Genomic DNA, 23,538 nt, shown 5'->3' on the forward strand with positions numbered 1-23,538 from the left:
AGATGTTTGCCTCTAGGTGCCTTTCACTTGGAAAGCTTTATTTGAAAGTCAGACATATTGATTGCTTGATTTTCAGTTGAGGCATTTTCCCCAAAGAATGAAGAACTCAACACAAACTGGTAGAAATAATTATTGATATAGATGTGTCATAATTTTTCCTTTATTCTTCAACTTCATAGAGAATCATGATGTAAGAGCAAACAGCAAAAATATCCGGATTATCAAGTCTTTCCCTGGACACTAATGCCTATAATAGCAATTTGTAAGTGTTATTTTGAGTTTCAGTGTTTTCCTGAGCTTATTAACTTTTCAGAGTAGCAGTTTTCATATATATATATATATATATATATCTCATCTACCTATCATCTATCTATTTATCTGTCTATCTGTCTGTCTATCTACCTACCTATCTATCTATCTATCTATCTATCTATCTATCTATCTATCTACTATTTACTATCTACCGAACTACTATCTATCTTTGATCTACTATCTATTATCCATCTACTGTCAGTCTACTGATATATTTTACACTTATATAACAATGATACATGTTATATCTATATTGACATAAATTATGCATCATTTCACTGTGAATAAAAATGTAATTCCACTGCAGAGCACATTACTAGTCAATCTGTCAATATATCACCATAATTATGCATTTAGACTTAAATATATTAAAACCTGGAGAATTTAACAGGACATTTGAATGAGATGTACAGGTACAAAATAAAATAGGATGAAAATCTGGGCTTCAGTTTAATAGTTTGTGGCCAGCAAGTAGATTCATAGTAGAATGATACAGGAAACAGATACCACAGAAATCTGGATTGAAATTCTTGTCTCTATTTGTAGGTTTGTGTGGTTGTTGTACATTGTGTACTTATGACCATCACAATAAAGAACTGAGATCCAAAGGTTTGGCTTCTTTTTTTTTTTTATTTTTATTTATTCTTGTTACATCTCAATGTTTATCCTATCCCTTGTATCCTCCCATTCTTCCCTCCCCACCATTTTCCCATTATTCCCCTCCCCTATGACTGTTCCTGAGGGGGATTACCTCCCCCTGTATATGCTCATAGGGTATCAAGTCTCTTCTTGGTAACCTGCTATCCTTCCTCTGAGTGCCACCAGGTTTCCCCCTCCAGGGGACATGGTCAAATGTGAGGCACCAGAGTACGTGAGAAAGTCTTATCCCACTCTCCACTCAACTGTGGAGAATGTTCGGACCGTTGGCTAGATCTGGATAGGGGCTTAAAATTTACCGCCTGTATTGTCCTTGGCTGGTGCCTTAGTTTGAGCGGGACCCCTGGGCTCAAATCTGCCTATCATAATGTTCTACTTGTAGGTTTCTAGGACCCTCTGTATCCTTCTACTTTGCTATTCTCCCATGTTTCTCTCATTTAGAGTCCCAATAGGATGTCCTCCCCTCTTTCCCAGTTTCCTGGTAAGTGAAGGCTTTCGTGGGACAGATCAAAAATTCAAGTGACACCACATGCTGGCGAGGATGTGGGGAGAGAAGAACACTCCTTCATTGCTGGTGGGAATGCAAACTAGTACAGCCACTTTGGAAATCTATCTGGTGCTATCTCAGAAAAATGGGAATAGGGCTTCCTCAAGACCCAGCTATTCCAATCCTTGGAATATACCCAGAAGATGCTCCAGCACACAACAAGAACATTTGCTCAACCATGTTCATAGCAGCCTTATTCATAATAGCCAGAACATGGAAACAGCCTAAGTGTCCATCAGTAGAAGAATGGATAAAGAAACTGTGGTACATATACACTATTGAATACTACTCAGCTATTAAAAACAAGAAATTCCCGAAATTTGTGGATAAATGGATTGAGCTAGAAATGATCATAATGAGTGAGTTAACCCAGAAGCAGAAAGAATCAACTGGTATATACTCACTTATATCTGCATACTAGCCCAAGGGGCATGTCTCACAAAGGTTTGGCTTCTTTAAGCAGGTTTGTCTAGAGAATGTCACTGATTGAGTTTTATCTGTGGCTCTTTTCCAGATTCCTGCAGGATTTAGGACAGATCATATGAAAATGTTGGAAGCAGAGGATTAGGACTACAGTAATAGAAAACCTCAAATGGATATTCCTTCACATTGTAAAAGTTTAATCAATAACTTATGTCCAAAATTTGGCATTAGTGGCCCTGGAAGTAATAAAAAAAACTAGCAGGCAAGAAGGTTTCTCTGGTAGCAATTACTTTGCAGAACGGCCATGGAATATCAAACTTTCAGAGCAAAAGAAAAATATACTAGCTATGTTTGTAAAAATTTGGGCCCAGGGGTCCCACTCAAACTAAGGCCCCAGCCAAGGACAATACAGGCAGTAAACTTTAAACCCCTACCCAGATCTAGCCAATGGAAAGAACATTCTCCACAGTTGAGTGGAGAGTGGGGTATGACTTTCACACTAACTCTGGTGCCTCATATTTGACCATGTCCCCTGGAGGGGGAGACCTGGTGGCACTCAGAGGAAGGATAGCAGGTTACCAAGAAGAGACTTGATACCCTATGAGCATATACAGGGGGAGGAAGTCTCCCTCAGGAACAGTCATAGGGGAGGGGAACAAGGGGAAAATGGGAGGGAGGGAAGAATGGGAGGATACAAGGGATGGGATAACCATTGAGATGTAACAAGAATAAATTAATAAAAAATTAAAAAAAAACATCTAAGGATATATAGAATTTGCAAGAAAACTACACAGAAAGACAAGTGTTCTCCATTAATCTGGAAGTATTTACATTTGACTATGATTTTTGTTTATTTGTTTGTCTGTTTTCTTGAGACACAAGTTCATCTCTATCTCAGAATTGCCTGTAACCTACTAAGTGGACAAAGGCTAGGATGACTTCAAATCCATATCAACCCTTCTATATCAGTAACCTGAGTTCTAGGATTAAAAATATGCATAACCATTCCTGCATCGTGTAGTCAATTTCGTTGGCAATCTATGTTCATGTTGAAATCTGATGTTTATAATTAGTCTATTATCAATGGTATGTTGCTAACCTGACTAATAGGTTGAAGTCCTACATGCTAATTTAAAGATAAGTCCTATAGGACACAATTAAAGGGAATAATGATTATGGGACTCTATAATGGTGACAGTCACCTTCACAGACACCACAGAGCATGTTTTATTTCCTTCTTTTTTATTTCTTCATGGCTATGTACAATTTCAATATTAATATAGACATAGTGAGATGACAGCTGGTGATTGTAACCCAAGAAAAGATATCTCAATATAAATTCTCTTTTTGGAGCACATTGGTCTTAGAAGTCCCAGAACTTAGATGAATTTCTGTTGATTAAGCCACCAAGTACATACAGTTTTTTGCAAAATAAAGGTGTAAATCTTTATGAAATTTTATTTTGAAGAAAAAAAACTAACCCAAATGAGTCTAAAATGATCTACAGATTTGTTTCTGCTTTTCTAGCCAGCAACTAATGACCATCTGTTCTTTACATCAATCAGCATGACTTGGTAGAAAATTCCACCATGTCTGAAGGTTTTACACATTAGTCCAGAAAGTCTAGCTTCTTTACACTCAGAACCTTGATGAATTGATTACTGTCACTGATTTAACGCTTATTCCTCCATTTGTGGAGGTCAGTTTTGAACTTGGCCTAATTATTATCGTTGATCATTATCATTTAAATTCATAAACACTGATGAAAATGTAAACAAAATGAAAGTGTCATTTTTTAAAGTTTGCAAAAACTTTGCAATGTATGAATGCTTATTTGGGACTTTTTTTTACAGTTGAATTACAAACAACACCAACAATAAATCACAACACTGCTCCTATGGAGTTTCAATATCCAGAGACATTTTATCTATAACTTTCGTGTACTTTATTCTATACCATAATATATGAGCAAGGGCACATATTAATAACTAAGGATTGTGCTTATCTCAGGAATTATTTATACTTTTTATATCTAGTAGTTAAACCTTAATTAATTATAAACTAAAATTTAAACAATATTGCTTTCTTTTCCCCAGTATTCACCTGATGATTGTATTCACTAGGAAGGGGACAGTCTTCCCTCATGACAGTCTCTGTCTCAAAGTGTCTGAGGAGGATAGTTACATCTGATTATCATTTATATCATATATAATACTTTAATGAGGCAGAATGAAGAAAAATGCACTATTTGTTTTGTAAAGATCCCAGATTGTAAACCAAGCAGAATATCATATTTTCCTCCAGAGAAACTAAAACTTTGTTCAGTTCAATTATTTGGAAAAATAATAACCTCAGGTTGTTCTTCCTCTGCTCCCAAATTTTCCTTCCATCATTGTTCTCATTGAAAGATAATTCTATATTAAAAATATAATTTATTTTGTATATTCATGTATAAATTCTAAAGTAAGAAAGCAGCATACACGTGGAGACACGAGAAAATCCAGGGTAGGCAATTCCTCACTAGTTCCTGCCTCACAAGTATGTCTGTCAGATATATTGGGCCCAAAGGATGAAGATGATGGTCCAGCATTATAGAGAGTTTTAGGTGACTGTTCAGGTAGCAAACTGTCTCTATCATCTTCTCATTTGGGAAGCTGCTAACCTGCACTCCCTGTAGACTCAGGTAATTAATTTTATTCCTTCTAAAGTTTCTGATGAGGTTGAAGACCAGATGGTTTAGTTTTACAATTAGGCTTAATTGTTTAGGGATTAAGATGTTTTAGGTCTAAGTAGCTGTTTTAAGTTGATAAAATGAGATATGATAGATATTGATTTACATTCAGAGATTTAGATGCCCAAGATAGGAAAGATATTTTCTTCAAGGCTGCCAAATACAAACAGCCAAAAGACTAAGAATGTAACATCTATATAATTCCTGATCGTTTCATGGTTCTTCTTGCTGTAGGTAGTTTATTGCACATATGTATAATAATATAAATGTATATGTAAATTTTTTAATTAATAAAATATTTTTAAAAATAAGTGAATAAATAAATAAATGTTTTAAAAGAAAAAAGATATGAAAAAAACATTTTATGTTTAAATAAAAATTAATAAGAGAGTTAAAATGTATAGCTGTGCTTTGTGGTAAAGTACCAATATGGAAGTTTACTGCTTTAACTGTCATCGTCTGATTTTATTGTGTATTAGCCTATGTATAGAAACCTCAAAGCTATAATTTATAGATCACCCTCAATAAGTAGTGACAGTGGCACACGTCTTCACAGCAATTCAAAATCCCCTTGAAAGCCACTGATGAGATTCTTTTTGTCCTCATTGCTCAAGGATATAAAAAGAAGTGTTATAACCACAAACAAACTCTGTGACTTACACATGTTTTATTTTATATCCCAATGAACATTCCCTAGTACTTATAGGTAAGGTTTTAGTAAATAAACAAATACAAGAATATATGCTATTGTTATTAGGCCTGGAAAAACCTAGGTCATGTTTGTGTCCTCAGAATAATATAGTGTACTTTCTCAAATGCCAAGGTTCTACAGTCTTTATTTACCTATTTGAAAGATTAATAAATACCATTTTCTTCATATCTCAGGATTTGACTCAAGAGGGGGAAGAAAAATTCAAATATTAAGGTTTCTTTAAAAGAAACAGAAACTTAAGGAAAACAGAAGACAGAATCTTGAATATTGCAATTCTTAGTCACTCAGAAGATAACATGAATCATGAAATTGATGACAGTCAAACTATAGCTTTACCTTTTATGATGGGTATACAGCATATATGATGGACCATGTACAAAGGAGAAGATGTGATATGCCTATTGTCTTCATTGAATTCTCTTTATTTCATGTTTAAAGGATTTCTGCCTACTTCAACCAAGGCAAGCGCTCTTGACACAGTCCTGAGCCAGTAAGAAAATGTCTGATAAATTCATTTCATTGATCTGTTATAAATGGCATACACCTTTGTCCTTAATAAGACTCACTTATTAAAATTTATATAGTGAATAAAAATATTTGAAGCTTGAAATTTCTAATAAATTTTCAGACAACAGAGATCAGTTGAAACAAAAAAGCTGATCTTAAGTTGATACTTGGGTTAAAGAGGGGGTTTTGAACAATTTTAGTGTAGTACGTTGGTCAATTTTGCATCGCTATAACAAAATACCCTGAAATAAGAAATGTATTAAGTACCCATTATTAAGAATTATAATTTTTGAGGATGCAGCCTGTAATTTGAGAGACTAGTTGTCTTGAGGTCTTTGGAGAGATTGCTAGATGACGGTAGCAAAGAGCATATAGAAAAGGAAACTAGTTGCCTTGTGTTCAGGAAGCAGAAGAAGAGGAAACAGCTAGGGTCCCATAGTAGCTGCTCTAACACCATAACTTGCCAACCTAGAAGGACTTTTTCTATCACCTTCAGCAGCACTACTCTGTGGACACAGGCTTTAACATATATGACTTTGGGGACATGGAATGCCAAAATTATAATATACAGCAAAAACCAAATAATTAGGCTAGAGAGATATCTAAATGGTTAGGAGTGCCGGATGCTAGATCTGGGAAGGGGTTTAAAGTTTACCTCCTGTATTGTCCTTGGCTGGTGCCTTAGTTTGAGCGGGACCCCTAGGCCCAAATCTGCCTATCATATTGTTCTACTTGTAGGTTTCTAGGACCCTCTGGATGCTTTTATTTTGCTATTCTCCCATGCGTCTCTCATTTAGAGTCCCAATAGGATGCCTCAGAATATTCTCCACAGTTGAGTGGAGAGTGTGATATGACTTTCTCATGTACTATGGTGCCTCACATTTGACCATGTCCCCTGGAGGGGGAGACCTGGTGGCACTCAGAGGAAGGACAGCAGGTAGCCAAGAAGAGACTTGATACCCTATGAGAATATATAGGGGGAGGTAATCCCCCTCAGGAACAGTCATAGGGGAGGGGAATAATGGGAAAATGGGGGGGGGAGGAATGGGAGGATACAAGGGATGGGATAAACATTGAGATGTAACAAGAATAAATTAATTTAAAAAAAAAAAAAAAAGGAGTGCCGGATGCTCTTTTAGAGATCCAAGTTCAAATCCCAGCACACATAGCACAGTTTACAGCTTTTTTAGCTACAATTCCATATGGCAGCTCACAACCATTTGTAGCTCCAGTTCTGGTGGCATCTGATACCTTTTCACACACCAGGCACATGCATACTACAAAGATATACATGCAGGCAAAACACCTGCACCTATAAAAGAAAATTTAAAAATAACATTTAAATTCAGAATTAAGCAAAGTAAGAACTACACAAAATAAGTAGTCTCAAGAGAATTTTTAATTCAAACAATGTTAATAGTTACTTAGAAAAATAAATTATAACTAAGAAATGCTTAATAAGGAAAAATCAGTAAAGAATCCTTATTATATGTTATTAATAATAAAGATTATGACATATTAATATGGACAAAATGCTGCTGATCGTGATAATGATGATAATGGACAGAAGAAGGTTGAGTCATACAAATCATAAACATTATTATACTGAAGTTTTTGCTGTAATTATTATCTCCTTTAAACTTATTGCAAAGCATTTGATAGTACATAAGAAACAATTAATATGTGTGTATTTTTATTTTTATTTATATAATCTAATCTTATATAAGTAATTATTAAAAGTGTTATTTATGAAAAGTCCAATAAACATTATCTATATTAGCAAAAACTCAAAAAAGATCTGAAACCATGTCCTGGGGATGAGCTACATTAATTATGGCATTGTCCCCGAATCATCTTTTCAATTTTTAAAAAACTTTTAAACAATGTATTCACTTTACATACAGATTATAGTCCCCTCCCACATCTCCTCCTAGCCTCGCCCTCACTCCCTAATCTCCTCCCAACTCCCCTAGTCCTCAGAAAGGGGAGCCCTTCTCCCCTATCACCTGAACTCAGGCTATCAAGTCTCATCTTCCTGTACCCTCTTCCTCTGTGGCCTGGCAAGACCACTCCAACAAGGGGAAGTGATCAAAAAGAGCCCATGTCTTGGTAGCCCCTACTCCCCACACTATGGGACCCACCGGGAGATTGTGCTGCCTGTCAACTATATCTGAGATGGTGGAAGGGTGTTTAGGTCCTCTCCGTGAATGGTCTTTAGTTGGTGCATCACCTCTGCAGCAACCCCACGCCCTGCCCAGATTTGTTGGCTCTATAGGTCTCCTTGTGGGACTACTATCCTCTCAACAAAATGTAAGCAAGAAATGAAGTGAAAATAGTAAACAAGAAAAAATATAGGATATGAAATCACAAGTGTTCAATTGGTTCATTGTTTGACAATTCTGGTACAGATGAATAATATTTTTTGTCTTTCCTTGGCTAGAAGAGACAAATAGGTGAGTGTTCCTTAATTTGAGACTGTATCTTTGCTGTACTTCATTTTGATTCAAATGCTTTTTTTATATACTTTGAAGAAACAAGAACAGTAGGGGAAAATTTTAAATATATAACTTTGTCTTTCAATATTTAATTTCACTACTTTCTGAAATATCCATTAATGGCATACTCCTAAATAGGATGCAGCACTTGCATTCTCTTCAATAGAATACATTCTTTGGCACAGAATCCTGCATTGATTCAAGCAAACTAAGTAATTGTGTTGTTCCAAGCCTTTTCAATTTATGAGAATTTTTCTCTCCATCACAGTTGGTTACTAAGTCCTAAGGCAGCTGCCACCTACACATCCTCAGCAGGCAGAATAAAGCTGCCATTGGTCAATGTTCAGGCTGCATTTGCCTCTTTTCAATTGACACGATTGTGAACACTCAACTCTGACAGCATTGGCATGTGAAGGAAATTGATGAGGGCAGAGCATCTAAGGAACAGAAGGAGAAGAGGCATGACCAGGATGGTCAGTGTAATGGTTCAAGGACATGCCAAAAGTCTGCTGGAAGCACAGAAACATCTTTACAAGCAGTGACAGACCAACCCCATGCTGCCATCAGGAGTGAGACAATTCAATTTGAAACCAAGCAATCAAGGCCAGTGCTGCAGTCCAGATTCTGGTCTTCCAAGGAGAAACACTAGAATCATTCTGAAATAAAACCTTGAGCTCTGTCAGAGCTTTTACAAAAAAAAAAACCAGACTTATTTATTGGACTTAATTGATAATTAGTTTTTCTAGTATTGGCAGGCAGCCCATTAGAAGTCAAGGGCAACTTTTCTCAGCATGTCTGGATTTTCATTTGAAGAACTTTTACAAATTGCTTTCTGCTTTTCAATGGAAGAAGCCTGCTGTTACACACAGAAAGAAAAAAATGAAACAATTGAAATAATAGGTAAGAACAAAGTCAAACTGTAGTCAAGGAAAGAAATATTGCTTACAGCAAAGTTGTATAAACAAACCACTTATTAGTAAATTACTAACTAAATTAAATGGTAGTGAGCCCTGCAGTGTCTATCCTTACATGAGATACTATTTCTGTGAAAAAATTAAAACAAACCATACATCTATTTGATATTTAGCTGATTCTCCAGAGATATCAGAAGATATCTTCATTTGATACTCTCTCAAATCAGATTTTGTTAATTTATGAACATGAATTACTTGCTTATGGCAGAAAGGAAAATTTAACCAGAAATAGTCATGATTAAGTGGGTATTTCCTTATTCCATATGCCATTGTTATTATCTGTTCTATGAAAACAGCTCATATTTTAAATTACTCATTTTTGACAAATTCTACACCTGTAGCAATAGCCCACTGTTACATCAAGATATGCTTAAGGAGAACCATGTTGTAGAGTGACCATTCTAATAACATATTGCTTTCTTATTGTCATTTTGTTTTCAACTCACACATTTTGAGGAACGTAAACAAAACAGCTTTACCAATCAGTCAGGAGCTCCTTACTCACACCATTTCCCGTAGCAGGATAAACACAGATTTTGTAACAAAACAGAGGACTCAAGCCTATATAGGGTCTTCCATTATGAGCAGACTACCATGATTGAGGTTAATGGTCCTTACTGTTATTTATTTTAACATATCTTAGCTCTGTGGGAGTGTCTGTGCTGCTACAAGCATGATTTGCATCTGGCACCTAATTAACATGGATTACTGAACTCTTGATAACATGAGTCACTCTCCAGTTTGTCCTACCAACTGTTAGGAGCATTGGGCACATGATGAATAGATAAGTATAAATATCAACCCAGAATGGTGTGTTGCCTATCCTGGCTATACATAGCACAGTCACCAAAATTATGAATGTTATAAAATATACACATATACAGATTGATGTATAGTTTAAAATGTATATCGGCATGTTAGGTATGTCAATAAAGTTTAAGTCAATGAAAAGTGTCAGAACATTTATTCTTGAATCACAAATTCAAGAAATATTTTATCAATTAATCAATAAGTACTCTTAATATCTTCTCTCTGGCAAAAAATATAGGTGTGATACCCAAAGTATAATGTACTCAATAAATTAAAAACTTTCCCCATTGGTGCTTAGTAAAATAATTTTACCTCAAATAACCACATATCTGAGACTCTGTAACTTGGACAGTTATTATTTTCCTAGGATACTGTAGAGTACTATATTCTCAATATTATTCCAGAAAATTACAAAAGCATTGAAAGTTGAAAAAGGCATCAGGCAAAGCAATCCTTGCTCAAAAAAATTGTTTCCAAGAGGATAGAATATAAAGTGTACAAATGCAGACATAGCACAGGGAATGGAATTTCTTTAAATGAAGAATTCTAGTTTGGACATAAAATTTCTGACTGTTGAACACTCAGAAGATATTTTGATTGAGATCATGTTTTGATAAATACAGAAACCATGATGGTGAGTATCATCAGAGTAAAAATGGTTCTTATAGACTTCATAAAGCAAACAATCACATAATATGAATATCAGTGATAAAACATATCCAAGTACTGATTTCTGGGTCACTCCAATGCATAAAGGATCTTTGGTGGGAAAGTCTTTAAAGGAGAAATTATTGATCCTGAATTTATGAAAATCAGTTTAATTTTCATACATTGGTATAGAATTCAAATTTAAGAGTATTCTTCACACATTATACATATTTTTATTCTAATATGAAATATTATACCCATACAATTCAACTATAATACAAGGTTTACTTCCAAAACTTCAAAAGTACTATTGCAGGCTGCCTAGAATAAATAAGGTATACAGGTTAATTTTTAGCTGAACAAATCATGATCATGTCAATTACTAGTCTATTTTTATCACAAGAATATGCATCTTAGGTTTAACAGACAGATATGATTCTATAGATAGATAAGGTTAAAAAGTCAGATAAGGTCTTCAAAAACCTAAGAGTCCAACAGAATATGACATTTAAAGATGTCTTTATCATTTTAAAGATTCTTTGACAATAAGGCAGTTTCACTCATGGCAACACCCAGCATATCTCAAAGAAGATGTTGAACGTCAAAGAACCTCCTTATGGAGATGGCTTTAACTGTGGAAAAGCAGCCACTGAGCCAAATGTTCTCATTTCTGCCACAGACAATATTCTGGCTAAAAATGGACAATCTTGGATGCAGGCAAAGGCGACACCCAATCTCTGCCAAGATAGGGTAAGCAAGTCCTCAATAGTTCCTGCCTCATAAATATGTATGTCAGGTATATTGGGCCAGAAGGCTGAAGAAGATGCTCAAACATTATAGAGAGGTTTGGGTGACTATTCAGGCAGCCAGCTGTCTCCTTCATTTTCTTATTTTGGAAGCTGCTAAGCTGTGATTCCTGTCTACTCAAATAATTAATTTTATTCCTTCTCAAGTCTCTGATTGGATTGAAGACCAGATTGTTTCGTTTTACAGTTAAGCTTAGTTGTTTTGGGGTTAAGATGTTTTTAGGTCTAAATAGATGTTTTAAGTTGATAGAGATGAGCTATAATAGATATTAGTTTATATTCAGAATTTTATACCTAAATTTTCTTCAAGGTTGCCAAATACAAACAGCCAAAATACTATGAATGTAACATTTATATAATTCCTGATAGTTTTGTGGTTCTTCTTGTTGTAGGTAGTTTATTGTATATACATGTAATAATATAAATGTATATGTAAAAACAAAATATAATTAAAAAGAAAAAAAAACAAATTAACTTGTTGGCTTCCAAAAAGCATATGCTAACTATGGATTTCTGAAATTGTTTACTCTACAAAGAGAAGCTGTCTTAGTTATACAATGCTGAGTGGTCAGTCTCCAAATCAAACACACATAGGCATCACTGAAAATAGGAAGTATATTTTTATATGTAGCAACATATAGCTAAAGAGGAGGAGACAAAATTTTGTGGTTAGGTTCAAACATAGGAAGGGTCAAAAGCAGGTGGAATCATGTAATTACATTTCAAATAAAATAATGTAAAATTTTGCAAAGGATACAAAAAGAAAAAAGGAAAGAAAGGATCCCAAGTAGAGAGCACACCAGAGTAAATGATAAATCACCTTAATTAGGGAGAATGGCATAGGGCGTTGAGAGCCAACGTGGTTATGATGGATTCCTGAGTGTGTCTGTCTCCAGAAGGTCCAGACTGATGGTAATGAGCTGTGTATACTCATCTCGTTGCCTGGAACTTTAAGAACAATGTACTTTAAATGAGTTTTGTCAGTGCAGGTATTCCAAACTTTCCACATCCCTTTGCATAATATACTTCCTGTGCTCAAGCTCCAGTTCCAAATATAACAACTCATACTTGCATCAAAATACTTGGAACTGGTGGGGTGTCTGGAATTTGTATAATCTTAAAAGTTATTTGAATATTTTTGTTAAAGCTATAATTGAGCCAGCTAGAGAAAATTTTAGTTTTGGTGTTATGGAATAAAAGCAGTATCCTAAATTTCTCTTGGTAATGAATATTAGGCAATACAGATCAGGACAATTATCCAGAAGAAAAAAGTCCTCATTAACTAGACTTATCTCTTATTTTCAGTTTCTCTTTTAGTCATCGTTGACTAATCATACAAAACCTATGTAAGGAATGAATAACTTAAGAGGAGTGACAAACTTTTACTTCCTACTGAATTACTTCTGTAGTATATTGTCTTTATTTTCTTAAATATTTGGAAGTATGGAAAATCTCATTTGTCCAATACTGTGAATATTATAGGATGACAGTATATTAAAAGCATATTCATAGTGAATGAGTTATCCCACAAAGAGACACTATAGTTTCTTCTGAAGACGCCATACTATATCCAAACCAGGTAATTATAATATCATGTCTTTGCTATATCTCTGATAGAATGAGATACAAAGACACTTGAAAATAAAATGTTTAATTGATGAGTTGTTCTGCTGACAAATCTTCACAAAATGCAGCTTTCCCATGAGTGCTCCTATCCTTGAATAACTTTTATTTATTTATTTATTTATTGCTGAGTTTTTTCTTTAGACTTCAAGGTATTTTTAAAATGCCATTGGGAATTTACTTAAATTTATCAGGTGTAATAGGAGAACACTACCTCACGAGGATGTGGCACCCATTTTATATTAGTGCCCAAATAGTCATTGACACAAACATGGTATGGAATTGTTAACAGAGCGCAGACCTGGGAAAAATTTCACATGGGAGGAGAGAATAGACTAACAATGAAAACACAGACATCATGTGTTCTTTCAACTCAATCTAATTATTGATTTCATTCTATTCCAGTTTTAGAAAACCATTTTCCTTCACAGATAGTCCTCAACAGTATAGGTGATGATGACTGAGCTGCACAGTGCCTGTGTGAGGGCTTGTTCTCATGTAGTTGCATGTGTTTGCATATCTGGGAAAAGTAACTTCTTATTGCTTCAATGGTTTCACCAAACATCTCAGCACAGAAGTAGAGAATCCTAGAGTAGAAGTCTGGAACATGAGAGATATCTGAAATATTTCTTTACTTAAAATCTGGCCTTGGGCAGGCACTGGGGCAGAGTGTAATGAGAGGAGAAGAAGAAATGAAAATTCACTAGCTGTTTGTTTTTATATTAGAACAAATCTTCTTGGACAGTAAAGAAAAGGGAGACGCCATGTGGTTCAAGAACAAGAGCAGCTAAGCATGATGATGGCCACCTATTATTCCAGAACACCAGAGGCAAAAAGCAGGAGCAGGAGCATTTTGTATCTAGTTGGAATATGTATCCGGAAAAAGAGGAAGTGAAGAAAGAGGAAGAGGAGGAGGAGGAAGAAGAGGAACAGAAGGAGAAGGAGGAGGAAGAAGAAGAGGAGGAAGAGAAGAAGTAGGAGGAGGAGAAGGAGGAAGAGAAGAAGGACGAGGAGAAGAACAACAACAACAACAACAAACAAACAAACAAAAAAAAAAACAAAAAACAACAGCAAATTCTAACCACCACTGGTTTGAGGTCTGTCACAAATAACATAACACAGTCTAGCTAATGAGGGTTCATATAGCTACCCTAAATGAGATAGAGAGAAAACATTTAAAATTAATAAATAATTAGTGATAGTAAGGTTGACTCCAAAAACAATTCTCAAATCATTGGTCATATTTGGTAAAAATTATTTCCTAGGGAGGTGAGATCTTTTTAGAATTGTTATTTGGATTTAAATAAAGGTTTTTAATTGAAATATTTTCAGAATTCACATTCCAATAATTATACATAAACTGAAAAATTACTGTTTATATTATATTGTCAGAGAACACATTTGAAGAACAATAGTTTTGTTAGAGCATTACAAAGTGTTGGATTACATTTTAGGAGAAAAATATGATATCGTACAGAATCTGTATTATGTTTCAACAACAAATACATCTCTAGGACTTTTAAATAATATTTATTTTGAGTTTGAGGAAACAGATTCATTTGATAACACTCAAATGTTAAGAAAAGTCTAAGAAATTCAACCCTTTAAATATATCTTATAAATATACACAGTAACAAATAAAATGTTAAATGCATTATAATCCAACAGTGTAAAATACAGAATATTTCCACATCATTTTGTAATTGATTTAGTCCTTATATTTTGGTACAATTTTTGTTATAAATACATGACTGACACTCCTATGTTATTAAGCATTTTATTGAAAAATATTATTGCATTGAACTACAGTCCAAGTAATTTATTGAATAACCTAAAAAAGCTACTCTGCATGTACAGTAGTGCAATTTACTTAGCCACAGTATAACCAAAATTGCTCTGAACTGAGAATACAAGATAAAATGATTGGATTATACTATATTTCAGACCACCATTCAGTTTTAAGTAAATTAAGTACTTTAGGGTTTAATAAGGTGGAAGTTTGCTGTACACAGTTACACAACCAAATTATTAAAAATCTCTGACCTATTGAAGCAAATGACCAAATTTCACAGGATTAAAAATTGTTTCTTGAAATTGATTGTCTCACTGTGATTATTTTAATAAAAGAAAACACTGTAATATTTTTTCTATTTTCAAAAAATTAAGATTTACAACCTAAGAATAAAGAGTATATTACGAACACACACACACACACACACACACACACACACACACATACACACAAACAAATGTACATATGCATTCATACATGTGACTTTTTTTTCTGATTTTCTGTATTTTTTTCTTTCTTTCAACCAAAGTGTTCTTGATCTCTTTGTACAAGAGAGGTGGTAGCTTTCAAAATTAAGAAGTCATTTTGAGAAAGGAAATTAAAAATTGGATTGGAATCATTTTTCTTATATATAGCTTCAGAGAATTAAAAAGACCCTTTATCTTTTCTCTCAAATATTGACTTATTCTAAACATAACCCATTTGGACATTGCTTCTGTTTTAATACAGCTTAAGCCCCCAAAGTACATCACTCATCATCAACTATCCACCTAATAGAAGTGGATAATATTTTTGCTGGAATGAAATAATAACCTTTGAAAATCCTCTGACCCATGCTTATTGGCAGGGGACCTGCAATTCCCAAATTCTCATCTTACTGCGGCGGTTCCTGTCTGAGACACAAAGAGCAGCCATGCATTTTCCTGGCTCCTACGTGACGATGGTCACCTCTGCTTTTTAATAATGTTTCTGTTAGTCAACGAGGGCACATTCTACTTTAAGAGTTCATCCAATTCAAAGAACCTAACTTAAGCCTCTCCTTAGATTTGTTGAGGCAGAGAATACTTATCACACTTAAGTAAAGTAGTTGCATGCACAGGTGTGTGAAATGTTGAGTCATTTAAACTGTGATTTTAGAGAGCTGGTTCTGATAAGTCCAAGTTTTTCTTCAGAATATTTAACAATTATCCTTTAAAAACATAAGGAATATTTTAAAGAACAATGTATATCTGTAGTGTGTTTTTATATTGTTGTCAATGTTGTTTCAGCAAATTTTAAGACAATCACCTGTAGTAATATCTTGCGAAGGTTGTTTCATTTCTTTCTAGAATCCTGGAATACTTGTAGTATTCCAGCATTCCAGTCTGCAGTCAATCTTGATATCTCCAGTTACCATCTTGAATGCTTGAAGAGCAAGATGTGTACAGTTTTTGTTTTTTAATAAAACTTCAAAGTATTATAAAAATTACAGAAAACTTCATTGCTGTTTTCCTTCTTTCTGAGAAAAATAACTTCATCCTAGAAGAAAGCCAGTAAGACCTTGCAACTTGATCTGGAGTAATCTGACTGATTAAATATTCTACTTAACGGGAACCTGTTACAGGATTAGTTCTTTTTAAAGATATCGCTACCCAGTGATAACAGAGATCCATTAAGATCCAACAGAGACTTGAAAAGGTAGGCACTGTCAAATCCATCCTCGATGAGGAAGAAATTTCAGATCAGTCTGAAAAATGTCTCCCTACAGTGTAATGGTGTGGGAGAGATGACAAAGCCTCATAATTAGGAGCTTTGTAAATCACTCTCTACTGTCTAATAACTTTTCATATTTTATTATTTATAACATGTATAAAGGTGAACAGCAACAGTATATTAGAGAACAGATTTTTATAGACCCTGTTGCATTTCTTTTCCTTGAAAAATTAAGAAATAAACATCATACCAAGCACTTACTTTCTTGAATCTTGCAAAAATTCATTGAGGCTATATGATGGTGAGGTGACTCTGAGTCTTTAGGGATAAAATATATAGACATATTTGCCTGTTCCATTGTACACATGTGGACATATGTATAAATATTTTAAGACTTTCTCAACACTATTTGTCTTTAGTCTTAGTTCTTGGGCAGCTATAAAACAAGGCCCCATGACTAAGTGTAAAGAACAAACTACCAAGACACTTATCCCATAAATTTACCACTTAATAGAAAATTGCTCAAATCAATTATCAAATAATTTGAAGGATATGATACTCAAGATATGATCCATCAGATACTGTGTACTTAATGTCTCTATTTTTAGAAATCAGAACACATTTAGCCTCCTTTCTACTTCTGTTTTTCAAGAATGCACTCTTCTAAAAGTAAAATGGAAACTGAATTCCAGCAGGAGTACTGACCTCACTGATCAGGTGGTACAGGGGTTTATAATTGTACCTTTCCTCTATTTGATGCCACGACTTTTACACCTTGTCATCTTTAAGTACAAGAGTTCTTTTGGTTTAAGTGGAAACATCTTCTAGCTGTTGTGAAATATTCAATAAGTGCTGGTGTCATTGCTAGTGCAAGATGGAGAAGACATTTCAAAAGTAACTGCTTACATTGATCTATCTAAGCAACCAGTAGAAATGATCCTGGGCTTAATCTGAGATTCTAGATTGTCTCCAAGGCAATTTAAAACTTAATCAATTGCTCTATCTTTTCTGTAATAAGACTGCACTTTGTGCCATCTTTGTAATCTGATTGAAGAACTAGTTATCCACAACATATTTTGATTTGGGGGGCAAGTTATTATCCACATTTATAATAACAGTGCCATTCATTTTCTTTTTAGGGCAATTTATCCCAAAATGCACTCACGTTTCAGTTACTTTTGTGTAGTTAAATGCAATTATGGGGCCTATTGCTATTTGATTAATGTCTTCCCTTTTTTTTCTTATTTCTATTCATTTTAAACAAGCGAGACTCTGACCCTTGTATATTTCAATGAAAGCCCTCATCTCCAAATGCTTGGTGTTGCTTTGATAAGTACCTTTGTTATTTATGGCAGTATTTTAAGTTTATATTTTTTTCTTATTTCTCCCCCTCCTAAATTTCTCCTAGGGGGCAAAGATATATTTTCTACCATATATGAAAAATTAGATGTTTGTGCTTCCTGATTTCATTGAGCACACATCCATCACCACCATCCAGAGAGGGGAAGAACTTAACCCACTTTTTCTTATTCCTCACATCTGAAGTGAAGTACTTGTATTCAGTGAGTGTGGCTGCCTTCCCCAGGGTGGAGTAGAGAGACTCTTCCCAAACTGATGCTCAAGTTTGCACCTTCACCTCATTAGATATAAGGCAAGCCTGCTTTATTTTCCCTTTCTTGAAACCCATAGCTAAAGGAGATATAAGTAATGTTTGTATAATTAGAAGAATATTAAATTATAAACCACATAGTTGACAGTTCAACATAATATAAAAAGTATAATTTCTATGGTCCAGGAAGTCTTTTGAATGAATATTTGATTACATGGAAGATAATTTGTTTTCCTGCTATAAAATTCATTATTTCTAAGCCTTGTGCTTCTTATTCCTGAACACAATGAAGTTTCTGAGTAGTAAAGTAAACAAAACTTGATAATTTTTTAATTCTTATAATATTTTAAGTGCAAATATGTGTAAAATTTTATTCTTTGGATATATTATTTTTGATTATCAAATACTAATAATATCGTTTGTATGCTTTCTAATAAAAATTTTAAACATTCTTAATTCCTGATGATATTGATTCATACAAAGTTATCTAGATATAGTTACAATGAAGTAAAGCAAAATGATCTTTCACATAATTTCTATAATCGTAAAGTGAGTTTGTGTAGTTGTTTTCAGCTTATACTCATCAGAATATTTTTATTATCTCTTGGGTCTATGAAAATATGTTAAAAGACAGTATAATTGGTAGCACAGCCAAAGTTTAACAGTAGTGTAACAACCTTACTGATATTTTAATATTGTTTGAAAATAAAACTGAAATCCACATTCATTCAACACTCACTCATCAAACACTTCAACATAGGGTATTCTATTTTTTTTCATCATAATATTTATGATATGCCAGAATGTTCCCTGTTGCTGGTTGATAGCACTAATTGACAACTCTCCTCAAACCATTCTGTAATACTTCCCAGTACTTCCTCCCATAAAATTAACCTAATATGGTCTATTATTTTTGCCAGAACTAGAAGTTCTTAAAATTGCTCCCATTTCAATACTGATAATTCGATTTACATTTATGTATGAGTTACACTTGGAATTGGCACCATATGATGTTAATGCATTGTTTTACAGGTAGCAAAAATGAATGTTATTTATTTATAAGATGAGCTATGATAACTATTAGTTCAAGTGTAGTGCCATATTTAAGGCCTCCTTCACACTATTTAACTGTTGCATCTGGGTGGAGCAAGAGTGATGGCAGAGATCTTGACCTTGTAGCACTGGTTGAATTAAAGGATTCAAGTGGAAGATAGAAGTTGTGGCTGGGTTTAAGTGAGGACCAAACAATGTGGGGATAAAGGCTGCAGGAGGCAGGGGCTGAAATGTTATATGGGGTGGGTGAAAGGGAGCAGCAGTGACTAAATGCAGAGGATGACCTAGAAAAGTAGGGTGTGCAGGGATGATGGTTGGAGCCACAGCTGAAAATGAAATAGGAGTAAAGTGTGGCTGTGACAGAGGGTGTAGGTGTGCTATGGGGTGGGGACTTATGGAAGCAGAAACAGCAAAATGCTGAAGAAATGTGTGGTGGTGGATGGTGGTGATGGATGTGTGCTGGTGCACTGGAACTGTCTGCATAGCTGAGGCTGGAGAGAAGGTTGTCGGCCCGGCAGCAGGCAAAACTCGGAGATGCTTTGACAGGAGCTGTTTCTGCATGTGCTGCCTGGCTTGTAGCTGGAGAAGCTTGTACTTATCCATTTCTTCAGGAGAAAATGTTATGGGCTGTTGAATTAAAGGGGGTGAGAGAGATTTATGACACACTTCTAATTCATCTTCCGCTTTGTCATGCTTCTCCATAGTTCTGTCATAGTAAGAGTTTATATTTCCCGCTACGTGATTTATAGACATGCTTGCATCCTGTAAGTCTAGATTTATCTGGTCTTCTTTGGTCTCAGTCGAATCAGTTACAAGAGTATATCTATTAGATGGAAAAGCACCGAGGAAATCATTTGGTACTGGGTCACAGCTTTGAAGAAAAGGTTGGACTTTGCTAATTGAAAATTTAGATTGCTCTTCTGTTGTCTGGTTCTTTTGTCCATTTAAAGACTGAAAGTCTGTTACTGAATGACTTATGCCTTTGGACAGATAGTTTTCACATTCGGTGTCTGCTAAAATAGTAAAATTATGTTTTGAGGAGCTTTTGGCTTTGTCAGAAGCCTTGTGAACTCTTTTTCCTCTATCATTTCTTCTTTTGCCCATGCGTTCTCCCTTCTTTTTATAAGGCAATACCGTTCTGTTACAACTTTGTGAGCCAGGTTCAATTGTGTGTTGGATTTCTGAATGAGTCTCTGATTCTTTTAAACAACTCTTTGAAGAGATCTCAAACTTCATGGATTGCTCCTCACACATCTTGGATTGCACTCTTTCTAGAAGAACCTTGGCTGTCAGGGATGGCCCTTCTCCATCTGGAATGTTTGACGATGTGGTTTCTGGAGGGCCACCTACACAGCTCCTAAAAAGGTAGTTAAAAGTGCCTGAGTTGCATTGTCTGCACTTGACTTCTCCCACATCACCAATGTGAATGCTGGCCAAAGACTTTTGGCTTCTCTTGTCTTTATCTAAGCAGTAGGTTCTCTGTCTCAAACAAGAGCCCGATTTGCTGTGCTGAGGTCCCTGGCCATTAAAGGGCTTTTCACTATTTCCATCAAGGGAAACCTGTGGGCCAGAATCACAATGAAAAAGTCTTGGGAGTTTGGGTCCTGAAAATGATTGAATGTTACCTAGTTTATACCTTTCTCTGCAGTGGCAATTTCTGTGTTTTGAATGTCTTTTAGTTTTAAATGAGTCCCACCCTTTACCACTGCTGTCTCTCTGGGTTTCTGACCCAGGACAGTTACTGTTTATTGGCACACCAGACAAGTAGAGACAATTGTGCTTTCTGTTTTTCCACACCTGCCTTTCAACCGAGTCACATTCTCTTTTACAAAGGTAGAGCAAATGACTGCTGCCACTGCCATTGGGCCTATGACTTGAACATACGTCTCTCAAGCTGGACATGTTTCTTGGAGAGTCATCCAGACTCCTCGGGTGGCACCTCAGAGGACACACTGGAGAAGATCTTTCATGACTTGGTTTTCCACTTGTAGAAGGTATACTGGTCATGCTGACGTTGCAGCTACTTAAAGTTGCACCGCCATCCTTCCCACGTTCACTGTGGTCCCCTGAAGTATTCCAGGTACTTTGGCTTTCTTCTTCAAACTGTGAGTGTGAACTGCAGGAATTCAGCTTATGCCTTTTAGTCCTAGAAATGTGAGGAGAGCAAGACAGACCCTCCTGAGCACTATTTCGAACTGTCCTTTTGCAACTTTGCCAGTGGACATTTGAAAGTTCCATAAATTCCGTATCATCGGCATTATCCTGGCCTATGCCATCCTTTAGAGACAGGTTATGGTAAGTAGGCACTTCCGGACTTTTCATTTCCAAGTCTCTTAGACTAACACATTCACTCATACTAGATTCAGAATCATGACAGCCCAAATTGTGCTTTCTCTGGAACGTGTCCCAATCTGGGTTAGTTATAATCATCTTTGGTTTCAGAGATTGTTTATCTTGGGTCAATTTTTGTTGTTCTTTAATGAAGCTTGAGACTTGGTTCTCTGTTTTTGTCTTTTTTTCCAAGGCCTCTTTCTCCAATGTTGTTTTTATATTCTCTGAATCATGCACCTCCTTTGAGTTTCGAGAGAGTTTGAAATCAAAATATAATGGATTACAGCCGTAAGATATGCATGGTTCTGTTCTGGTAAAGAACAGAAGTTCTGTAGGCCACTGTAGAGTGGTGTGGCCATCCTTGCTCTGTACGTGGATGAAAGGCAATGCTTTGGACTTCAGATCATGTGGATATCCTTCTTTGCAAAGTCTTTGCACATTTCTGCTGGCTCTTTCTGCTTCATCTACAGGCTTTACTCTGTCCTCCATTCTAGAGTTAGGGTTCCAATATCCTTTAGTCTTTTGTTCACTGGGTGCTGATGACAAAAACTCATCCAGACTTTCATACCACCTATTTTCCCTGTGCTTACAAACGTTTAGTGGACTGGCAAATTCATTTTCTTGGGACGGATGATTACCGCGGTTTTCTGAAGTATCTTTCAACGCATTCCTAATTTCTTTCTCTCTGCTGGAAAGAGTTAAGTCTCTTTCTGAAAGATGGAGGCTAGGCTTAGAGAAAGCAGCGCGAGGACCTGCCGAATCTTTCAGTTTCCCACTTATAAGTTCATTTTTGTTTTGTGAAATTTTAGAGTTCGTCGAAAAGGTGTTGTTTGAAACACCTTCCAGATGGCCTGACGAGACAAAACCTTCCCTAGTAAGGTCTGGCTCATCGTTTGCAAATCTGCAACACTTGCAGCTCTCTACTGTTTGTTTGACTTTATAGGTGGATGACTTGTGACACTCATGGGTGTCCTCTGCGTTCTCACTAAAAACTGAGGCAGAGGATTCTAATTTTAGATAGGCTTTTTTTGAAAATGAAAACGATACTCCGGTCCTGTGGTTAGCACTGCCGAGATCTGAAGATGTTTGTGTTATCCGATTTCCAAAGAAGTGCCTTCTGTCTGATTGCAGCTGCTGTCTGCTTGGCATAGCAAATCGCTGCTTATCCAAGGTGCTTCTGGGCATATTCTTGCCCTTGAGGAGAAGGGCGCTCTTCATGCAGGAGACCTTTCTGCCATTCTTACCCGGGAAAATTCCCTGCTGGAGTTGCTTTTCCATGGCGATCCTGGGGGCTTTGTATGCCGGTCCATTTCCAGAAACACTGTAAATACAGTGAATATTTATATGAGCAGGACAGTAGCATTGGAATCAAATCTATATGCAAACAACATTGAATTGTACTTCTACACTGAGTTATTTTTCTGTTTATTGGTGAGCATCATTTTCTACAAAATACCCATTTTATCATGCATGTACAAGTCAGTATAACTGCTGTATAGCGGCTTCTTTTCAACTGCTCTGTTCAAGTCTGCTATTTAGAAATTTAAAAAGCAATAACAAGTAATTATCTAACGTTGAAGAAGCAAAGCAAAATAAAAATAAAAATTTGCATCACAATACATTCCTTAGAACCTATGATCCTTTGAAATCCAGATTTAACATGGTTCATAGATTTCCAGCCAACACATTCGTAATAGGTAAGAAATTAAAATATGCAAAGTGCAAAAACAGTTTAATGTGATTTTTCAGCACCTTTAGCAGTATTTACTCCCTCAAAAAGTGTTTCCAGTTTACTTCTGCTGAAGCAGGGTGTTCA

The 23,538-nt window shown here is 35.6% G+C and overlaps 1 protein-coding gene across 1 annotated transcript in view; it reads right to left on the bottom strand.

The window, feature by feature from the left end:
• Positions 1 to 19,363: 19,363 nt before the first annotated feature.
• Znf804b (zinc finger protein 804B) overlaps positions 19,364 to 23,538 on the bottom strand; it is a 488,372-nt gene continuing 484,197 nt past the window's right edge. The window contains exon 4 of the mRNA XM_051152011.1: positions 19,364 to 23,043. Within this exon, the coding sequence (XP_051007968.1) occupies positions 19,419 to 23,043 (3,625 nt within the window). The 3' untranslated portion in view covers positions 19,364 to 19,418. The remainder of the gene's footprint in view (positions 23,044 to 23,538) is intronic.

This window comes from Acomys russatus, chromosome 10, assembly GCF_903995435.1.
Source record: "Acomys russatus chromosome 10, mAcoRus1.1, whole genome shotgun sequence".
In the NCBI taxonomy this organism is placed as follows: Eukaryota; Metazoa; Chordata; class Mammalia; order Rodentia; family Muridae; genus Acomys; species Acomys russatus.